This window comes from Sceloporus occidentalis, unplaced genomic scaffold, assembly GCF_023333645.1.
Source record: "Sceloporus occidentalis isolate IW3139 unplaced genomic scaffold, rSceOcc1.0.p SCAF_5, whole genome shotgun sequence".
Classification (NCBI taxonomy): domain Eukaryota; kingdom Metazoa; phylum Chordata; class Lepidosauria; order Squamata; family Phrynosomatidae; genus Sceloporus; species Sceloporus occidentalis.
Window position 1 is genome coordinate 116,792,520 of NW_028316985.1, and position 10,671 is coordinate 116,803,190.

At 37.9% G+C, this 10,671-nt stretch overlaps 1 protein-coding gene across 2 annotated transcripts in view; it reads left to right on the top strand.

The window, feature by feature from the left end:
• LOC149312702 (gamma-aminobutyric acid receptor subunit beta-1-like) overlaps positions 1 to 10,044 on the top strand; it is a 117,138-nt gene extending 107,094 nt beyond the window's left edge. For both annotated transcript variants that reach the window (XM_089526962.1, XM_089526963.1), the window contains 3 exons: positions 133 to 285; positions 3,833 to 4,074; positions 5,994 to 10,044. In XM_089526962.1, the coding sequence (XP_089383088.1) occupies positions 133 to 285; positions 3,833 to 4,074; positions 5,994 to 6,341 (743 nt within the window). In that variant the 3' untranslated portion in view covers positions 6,342 to 10,044. The remainder of the gene's footprint in view (positions 1 to 132; positions 286 to 3,832; positions 4,075 to 5,993) is intronic.
• Positions 10,045 to 10,671: the final 627 nt, after the last annotated feature.

Sequence of the window (10,671 nt, forward strand, 5' to 3'; positions counted from 1 at the left end):
GTAGGAACATAGTGTCACTGCTGCTACTACTGTTATTGTGACTGCTGCTGCTACTGTTTTGTTGTTGTTGTTGTTGTTCTTGTTCTTGTTCTTGTTGTTGAAGTTGGGTTTTTTTTGTTGTTGTTGTTACAGGTGCATACCCTCGACTATCACTGAGTTTTCGACTTAAGAGAAATATCGGCTATTTCATTTTGCAAACCTATATGCCTTCTACTCTGATTACAATTCTATCCTGGGTATCATTTTGGATAAACTATGATGCATCTGCTGCACGAGTTGCACTAGGTAATTTCTTCTCTGGACAATGCTGCTACTTAAATGTCACAAGGATTTCCACCAGAAGATTTTGCCCACCCGGTAGTGCTCTCCCTCACATTATCCCTGAACCAGAAACATAATAATGCCATGGTCCAGCAAGGCTTGGCCTTCCCTTTAGGCAAAGTGAGACTATCCTCCTAAGTGACAGATGCTGAGGGCCAGTAGTGGCCACCCCCATCTGTTCCTACTGAGCATCCTAGCCATTGTTTTGGCAGACAACATTTATTTTGCATACCTTTAGCCAGCCTGTTGCCCTCAAGTTTGGGACAGGACCATATCCCATTGCCCATGTTAATGTAAGGTCCAAGTATCAGCCTGGCCAGTAGAATGGAAAGGAAATCTTGTCTTTTGTTTTTGCTTAGTCCTTGTTTATGACTGGGGTAAGTCATCAAGTAAGAAGTATATTATTTGAGCTGATCATCTAGTCCAGTATTTGCCTACCACTGTGGCAAGTAAATGCCTCTGAAAGTTGAGAAACCTCGATAGTGATAGTCATTTTATACTATTCAACCCCAGCATGTCACCCATTAGCCAGAATTTTGTCATCCATGGAAATGACAGAACTGTCCTAAGACATTTTGCCATCTTTGGTAGACAAGATGGTGCTGCCACCTTCTGTCTACAGAACCTGTCTGAACCAGAAGTGGGGTGTTACTTCAGCAGTGGTGATGGGACAGGATCCTCCATGCCATCTGAGATGGCAGGCTAACATGTAAGGTAGCATGGTTGTGTCTGAACAGAGCCAGCAGAATTTGCTTCTGCTATGTATCAGCAAACATTTGATGTGACTGCCTCAGTCTGCCCAATGGTAGAACCAGTCCTGAATCAAGCCCAAAGGCCAGAGCTTCCCTTCCACTTCATAATACACTTGCTGGAGCACACCAGATACAGGTAAGGAAGAACTAGAAGGTTGTTTAAAGAGAAACCATGAGAATGAATGGGAACTATTCAGATTCACGACTTAGGATTTCAGATTCAGGACTTAAGCCTTAGGACTAACATAGGAGACATTCCTGGCAAATTGTGCTTCTCCTCTCCTGTAGACCCAATGTTATCAATAAGAAAAACCTGGCAATTTAATAACTAGAAAATATAAATCAATTGATGATGTAATTAAATATGGAACTGTCTGACTTTTTTTAAAAAAAATCAACTGCATTAGTTTTGATCTGGAAAATGTAACAGGGAGAATGATGTACACACCAATAAGAAACCGAAGATGAATGATAGCAGATAAACATGGCTTCATAAACCAGAATGTTTTCTACAGCACCTCTGTGTGCACGCCATTTTAGAAAAAAACCAGGCTTGTGTTTCTTGCCTAAGATCATATTGCAATGTCTCAAAGGTCTCATTCATATCCATTCTCAGTACTGCTATTGTAGCTGTGTAAACCTCATTTGAAATGCTCATGTCTTGGATACCAAACATAGTGAATAAATTGGAAAGGATTCAGTGGTGAAGGGAAAGGGTGCTTTTAACAAAAAAAAAAGGTCTGGAAAGGGCACATATGCAAAATATTCAGCTCAGAGTAAGAAAAGGGACCTATATGTTCACCTGTTCTATGTGTTAACAGAGAATAAGAAAGAACAGTGATTGCTTACTGTTAATCAAAAAGGTAATATTAGGACAAATTCTCTTTGAGATCCTAGAAACCTTAGAACAAGCTGCATTGAAAGTTATTGAATCCATTTTTGAATATTTGCAAGAAAAGGTTGAGCAAGCGTGTGCCTCAGGTGGGTCTTTAAGACCATAGTATATTGCTTTTTATTATCATTATTACCATGTTTATTATAATTGTTTACCTAAATATTTACCCAAATATGTTTTTGTTCTAGGCTGTAAAATATATTTAGAGCATGGGGAGGTTTACAATGCAGGCATTAATTTCATACATTTCATTATCAGAGAGCAACACAAGGGTCTCATTCATATCACACAAGGGTCTCATACATTTGTGCCATCACAGGTTTCTGGGTACTCTGTGCATATGAGCTTCCAGTCCTTGTGATTGTAAAGTATGGGTGAACAACTTCACATTTTTAAAAACCCAATTGTTTGAACTCATTTTTAAGCATTCTTGGAAAGCTATGTCGCTATTGGAGAAGCAATTTTCTGCTTCTGGGATTTTTTTATTTTTATTTTTTATTTTTTATTTTCTTTTAGGGCTGCACAGACTGCCAAAAATGACCCCAAAAGTGGGGGATGAAAATCAGAAGAACCCAAAATGTCTACTTGTTGTTTCAGATAAATGAATATATTCTGAGGTGCTGAACAGTGCAGGGAACCCCTGTAAACTATTTTGAAAAGTAAATTTCTGTTTCTGGAGAATCCATGCACAAAATTGATTTGTGCAAATTAATCTGAAGATGATAGTATCCCTAAATAGGAATTATGCACTCAACAACTTTAAAAATATTCATTGATCAGCTGCAAAGGGATCTTGTAGAACCTTTGAGACAAGATTCTTTCTTTAATTTCATCTCAGAGTTCCACAAGATCCCTTTGTACATTGATTTTCCAGTCTAACACAGCTATGTATTTATCAGATGGTTGTATTTATATCCTATCTTCACTCCACTGGATTCAAAGCAATGTACAAGATTCTGTTCCTCCTCACACTATCTACCCAACAATGCTGTGAGGTAGCGCAAGCTGAAAAAGAATAATTTTGGCCAAGGACACAGGGTGAATTTAATGGCTCAGTGGAGACTTGGAGAAATTTGGATCTCCCAGACCTTGGACTGACACTCTATACCACACTCTCCACGACATATTGTGCTGTGTAGTCACTCTGCCCGTTTGACCCGTAAAGGATTTCCTCCTTCTTTACTTATAAGATTACCCATAGCTGATGGTTGCATTTGGTACAACAGTATCTTGTCTTAAGTGATGCAACTTCCACAAGACTGTTTCCTTTCTGGCTTCCACAATGGAGAAAACATGTGGAAGGTGTTCATGGGTGACCCATGCAAGCCAGCACTGCTAACTTAGGAACTGGCAGCCATGCTGCTTAGGAGATGTGGGAATGGAATCTATGTTTGAAATGCATTTGTGATGTACAAATGGAGGAAGGTGACAAAATGTGGTCACATGGAGTGTTCCTATTTTTGTCCTCCAGCCAAGATACAGCACTCCATTTCCCTACCTCCTGATCTTCTATTTTATTTTTCTCAGCAATAACTCAGCTTTTCAAAGCATTCCTCACTAGCAGTGGTGGATTGTAGTCCAAGCAGAAAAGAGTATCTCACACTCCTATTTTGGGTGAGCCACTTTCCATCCCTGCTCAAGCATAACCTTCCTCTCCTCATTTGGCTATCTGAACATTATTTGTATTTTGTACCTTTTGTCTTCCTCCTGGGAGCTTTTTCTTGTGTGCAGGTGGTGTCATTTTGGCAATATAAGTATTAACACTGAGTTATTAGTCTGCTATTAGTGCACAGGGTTTGTATAAGGGTTTAGTAAAGGCAAATGACTGGTTTCCTCATACAGCCAATGTGTTCCTTCTTCCTAGGAATCACCACTGTGTTGACAATGACCACCATCAGCACTCACCTCAGGGAGACACTGCCAAAGATCCCCTATGTGAAGGCAATTGATATCTACCTAATGGGATGCTTTGTGTTTGTGTTCCTTGCCTTGCTGGAGTATGCTTTTGTAAACTACACATTCTTTGGTAAAGGCCCTCAACATCAGAAGAAGGCAGCTGAAAAGGCAACTACAGAGAAGAAGAAACTGGAAATGAATAAAGTTCAGGTAACTCTCTCAGTTTTCATCTATATTCATTTATATTCTGGATGATGAGGAAGCTTTAGCTCAGAAAACCCAGACAGACGGCTGCTACATGGTACAGTTGCAGTAGTTTGATTCCATTTTAACTGTCATGTTTCCATCCTAAGGAGTCCCAGAATCTCTAGTTTGGCGAGACGGTTAGAATTGTCTGCTAGAGAGATATCGCATTATAATTCAAGAAGGCGTGCATACAGAGCACAGAATTTCAAGCACAGAATTCTACAAATTTCACCAAATTATAAATCCCAAGATTCCATGGGATATAGAGGTTGCAAGTTCTGTTAGCTTTACTTGTTGTCAGTGGTAAAATCAGGATCTAGTTTTCTTTTAAACATGTTTTTTGAAAAGACCTAGATCAATGCCTTTTGATCCTTCCAGGCCCCAAATTCACATTTTGAACTCAATAAGTAATCCACTTTGATAATACAATGTTTTATTTGCCCACTAGTAATAACAACTATTTGTTATTTCCACTATCAGATGAAGTATGCATCTCAATATCACTTGCCAGAGAACAGGAGCAGGAACCTGGAATTTCACACTTTCCTGCTTGTGCACTTTCCATGGGCCTCTGGTTGGCCTGATGGTGTAGACAGGCCTGTGTTCTGCTTCAGTGTAGCTGTTCATAAATTATTATTTGTATGATCTTACATTTAGAGTCTCCTACCCCACACCCCACCCCATTATGCCGATATTCATCTGCTTTCCTTTCTTAGTCATTATGGAAGTAGTTGCTGCAAAGAACTCTTCAATTTCTTAAATATGGAAAAAACAGATCTAAGAACATGGACCATCATTCTAAGAACACGGGCAATGGGATGTTCTGGGTTATTAGGGATGTTCTTGAATGAGAATTTCTCCATGTGCCTCTGGACTTTGAGTTATTTAACTGATCTTCACAAGTAGATTTCTACCAACAGCAATTCTGTCTTCATTTTGGGACCCCTATAATTTAAAGGACCATATTATCCCTAGTAGAACCCCGTTGAGATTTTTACAGCCAGGCAAGATGATAATTAAGGCAAAAGTTAGATGACAAAAGATATTTCTATTTCCTCCTTCCATCTAGGGAAATGTGTTAATTTGTTCGCAGTCGTGATAAACTCTTTGTTATGAATTCTGAAACCTATAATTCGGAGAAAATGAATAGGCTGATGATTTATACCAATCAGGAGGCTCCAAGTGATTTAAAAACTCATTTTAAAATGGAGCAATGTTGTTCATAATGCTTTAAATTAAGGCAATAATTCATCCGCTGCAAAGAGTGCACAGTACTTTAAACAAAGAAGCGCACATGTATCATTGATTTAAACTATTAGTATTCATGAGATATTTATCTTTACAGTGGGTCAGGAAGAAAAACTAGAAAAATATTAATGATGTTTACACTCCCTTTGTGAGTGACTACATAACTAAATGGGGAAGCCCTTTAAGTTACTAATTGGGTTGTCTAGTAGTTAAAAGCTTATGTCCATTGTTATCTCCTGAGAAATTTGTATTGCAGTGTTTTGTGCAATAATGCAACAGTCCAGCACATGATAGTTCAAAACATATTGCTCTGACAAATGGACATTTCATTTGGCTCTCTTTGCACTCAGGCTGATCTAACCTTCACAAATGTGTCAACCTCCACTTTTTAAAGCTAGAGCGTATCTCTGTATATTCAGGGAAGCAAGAGTTAATGTATTCTTCAAACCAAGTTTCGCTTCACCCTCATCAGTATAGGCATTGAAAGAGACAGAGTTGGCAGCTTAAAGTTACCCATCCCTAACTGCTTTGGTGTTGCATTTTATACAATTGTTTCATTAGCAATGTACTAACTAGTGAGGGTATTAAACACAACTGATGAATTAGAGATATTCTAATTCATGCTCCTTCTTTAGATTGATGCCTGTGGGAATATTCTTCTTACAACCCTGGAGATGAGAAATGAAGTCAGCGGATCCAATGTTCTTGCAACTCTGAATGATCCAAGAGCAACTATGTATTCCTATGACAGCGCCAGCATCCATTACAGGAGGCCTCCCCCTACAAGAGATCTCTACAGCAGAAGCCCTTTGGATAGACACACAGTCCATCAAAAGGGACGCTTACGGAGAAGAGCGTCACAACTCAAAGTCAAAATCCCAGATTTGACTGATGTCAATTCCATAGACAAGTGGTCCAGAATGGTCTTTCCTATCACATTTATTCTTTTCAATGTTGTGTATTGGCTTTATTATGTGCACTGAATTATGCTGTGATCCCTCCACCCAATCAACCCAAACACCTTTTTCTCCTTTCCTCAGTTTTGCCAACCTTAAGGACTACAGTAGCCACAATGCTACATGTTCAAAGTACAGTATTCAGCCATTCAGTGGATTAGGGTGTTCTTTTAACCACATCCAAAAGTTATTCCATGTTTACTTCATAAAGACAGTATCTATCTGAACATACTACTATTCTTTTAGATCTGCTTTCAGAGAGCGACGACGTTGAAGACGTAAGTGCTATTCTTCGGTTAATTTTAAGATTATTTCTGGTAATCTTTCCTTTCTTTTTTCTTAACATTTAAACTTAGAAGTTATTTGTTCCCCTTTTTCATGAAGTTTATTGGTATTTCACTGCATTATGAAAAATATGAAGTTTGATAGACTCCAGTTATTCCCCAATATATGACAGCTGCAATTCTATGCACATTTACTGGAAGTGAGTCCCATTGATAAGAGTAGAACCTACTTCTGTGTAGACATACATAGGATTGTGCTGGAATCTTTATGGTAAATGATCTTTCAGCACAAGAGATAATTTTACAGTCCAAAAAAAGTATGGAAGCTTATATGGAGACTTTTGATAGGGCAAAGTTAGGGCTGCAGTGTCGAATCATAGATTTTAAAACATTTTTAGAAATTAAAAGGGTACCCCTGATGAATCCAATAGCCTGTGTTTTAAAAAATGTTGATGATTTTATGTACATGTCCTTGCAAGAATTCCAAATGATAGAAAGCATGTACAAAGAAGCTTAACCTTCTTTCACATATAGAAGCGAATGCTTCTCCCCAATGGTGCCTAGTGCGATGTGCACATTAATATCAAAAAACAAAATATGCTTTCACTTTTCTTTAAAAATGCTGCTTTGCTTGTAAGAAAATGTGTGCCGGTTTAATCAATAACGTATTAAAACCCCATGTAGTTTGAGCAGCCAAGATTTCTGTAAGCAGGTGAAATCTAGACAGAACAAATTACATTATATGCACATTCTTAAAACAGGAGCCACTAGCTGGTTTATTGTAGAAGTGGAAATGGAACTGAGACAAAAACATGCATGAACACATCACGTGATATCATATCTGCTTTAACCTTTGCGGGCTAGATATGCTCACACAGAGGGATGAAATGTGACATCAGGGACGTAGCCAGGATTTTGGGAAGGGGGAGTCCAGACAAAGTGCCACTATTATAATGGGACATGGGTGCAGCAGTGCGGTGGCACACAGCATTCATTGTATCTATCAGAAGGGGGGATCCCTGGTGATATCTCTGACATAATACCAGAGGAACGGAATACTTCTGGCGTTATAGCTTCCATAACAATTTCCATAGCCTAGGCTTGGAGCAATCCAGGATACATAAAGGGGAACATATAGAGAATACACTGACATTGATTCACCTCCCAAAGTTTTGGATCTACTTCCACTGTAGCTGTGCAAAGCAAAAACTTCAACCTTCCTAGAATTTGGAAGACAGGGAATCAGTTTAATTAGGACAATGAGGTGTGGCCAGAGACCAAAAGATGTGAGTTACATTAATGGTGTAGTGCATATTTATTAACTTCAGTTATAATAACAAAAAATATAATAACAAAAAAAACAATCTGTATGTAGTGAGGTTGTGTCTATTAGAGGGGCATTATTTGATCCATGATTATGGTATTTCGATGACAGGACAAAAACTATAAAATTATAATACCAAGGTGGCATTCCCCCAGTGAAATCTTGCATACAGATGCATTGTTCTGTATGATGCTCTCTTGGTTTTAGAGACAACTGTGCCTCATTGTAACCTCTCCATTCTCTCCTGGCAATAAGTATTTTGCTTTACTAAAGTCCTCTTTACAGGTGGCATAGTTACAGGTAGGCTCAGACAGCATCTGTTCCCCTTCCTTGCTAGGAAACTATTAGGATTTAGGGTTTTCTCTAAGCTTCACCAAGACAATAATCTAAAGAAACTTGATGTGTTCCCATTCCTGATGGTAAAAAGGTATAATTCAGATCAATATCTTTGTAGAAGCCATTTGTATCCTATGCCAAGCCCTTAGGCAAGGGCAGAATGGAAATACTGAGGCTTTTTGCAAAGAAAGTTTACATAACAAGTAGGTAAAGAGACCCGACATTTCCATATACTACATTAAGGTCAGCTGGTTATAAACCCTTTAACATAAATGATTAAAACAGGATATGTTAACACATTAACCATCATCTACACTATTAGCGTGTGATAGCAAATTCATCTGCATACAGCAGAAACATGTATACATCATTATGTGGAATCCATGCAAACATATACATATATATGCATATACATCAACACACAACAAAATGTTCACAGCTTTTTTAGGTGGAACTGGACACATAAATGTACACACAAAATGATACATGCATGTGCAACTTTTCACACCTAACATGTTATTTGCAGTGGGATACAGTGATTCACCAGATCCAAAAAAATTATCAGTTTACTGAATGCAAGACCCAGTTCACTCTTCTGGTCAGTGATTAGGCATCAGTTTCACTTTGTCTCAGAGTACTGTCTTATATTGAAAGTTAGCATTTATCAAATTCAGTAATTGAAAACTAAGATGCTAACAGTATAAGGTCAATACTATGTGCTTGTCCTTCCATCCTTAGAATAATCTCTATCTTTTTCTCTTAGTTTGCAAAAGTACAGTATCTAAGCAACTGCAAATGAACATATTAGCTCAAATTACTTCATGGAATATCATTTCTAGGGCTGAAACAGAAGAATGCATACACACAAATTTTCAAGTTTTAATTTCATAATTTCATTAAAAATTAAAATTATAATCCATTACATATGAAAATTATACTCTCAGAAATGCTGATTATACAGTGGGCCCTTGCTATCCACTGGGGTTTCGTGCCAGGACCCCTTTGTGGATATCAAAATCCGGGGATACTATTAAATATAATAGCATAGTAAAATGGTGTCCCTTATATAAAATGGCAAAATCAATACTTACTTTTTGGAATACACACACATACACACACACACACATAGTATTTTCAATCCATGGATATTTGAATCTGTAGATAAAGAGCCCATGGAATGGTGGGCCAACTATATTTTCTGAATGTCACATAGAAAGCCCTACTTTTTAGATGTCAAGAAGTTAGCCAAAGTTAGTCAAAGTGAAAATGTTGATAGAAATTAAATTAGGAACAACCGTTAATCAGTATAAAAAGAACATACCGAGGTCAAAATGCAATAAAAGGGTAAACAATTCATTGGAGAACAAGCTGGGAGAATAATATAGCAGATTTTTAATCACTCTCACATTTTAATTATTTTCTCCAAGTCTCATCATTCAAGCTGGGTAGTGAGATGCACAATTTTAAAAATAGTAATTTACACATAACCACTATTTATTTCTGTTGACCCTTTTCCCTTTGTTCAGACTGGAATCATTGTACAAGTAAATATCTTAAAATTTAATTTTGATTAAGCTGTATTAAAATTACAAAAATAGCACGGTTATCTGAGAGTGCACACTTACCCAGGCATAACTAAGGCACACTGAACATGTGTTAAGATTGCATTACAAGTTGTATTGAAAAGCAATTCTATTCATAAGGTCCATCACAAAGGAAATTAGTCTTTTTGTTGCAAGCTGAAAACATGTAAGAAGGCTATGGCCTGTTACAGACAGGCAAAATAAAGCTGCTTCGAGTCACAGTGGAGGTATGGTGTTTCAATGATGCATGAATCCTAAGAGTCCAGAAGTCGCACCAAAGCCACGCTCCAGACTGGAGCATGGCTTTGGTGTGGCTTCTGGACTCTTAGGATTCATGCATCATTGAAACACCATACCTCCACTGTGACTCGAAGCAGCTTTATTTTGGCTGTCTGTAACAGGCCTAAGTATCTGTAAAACAACATTTTAAGATTTAGAATTTTAAAATAACAATATACATGTAGCACATGTCATGAAACCCAGTTTGTATCACAAATACAATAATTTTATTCTCTGTGATACCTTGGAAGTGGCATCCTTGCTGTGTTCCATATGTTTGGCATTACATAGAAATCCAGTCACTGAAACTACACAAGTAATATTTACATGCCTGGCTTCTACAACTCAGAAGTATGCACTTCTGGCAAGCCAATAATGCAAAAACATGCGCACAAAGAGTGGCTGGTGACTGCTGTGTCAGTGGTGTGTTGAATCCACTCTGGGGAGTTTTCCAAACTTTAAAATAGCCATTCAAAAGTCTTAACCTATTTTGGAGGTAGGGTTCATTCCAGCAGATAAGACTAACATGAAACACAAAGTGAACTGACCAC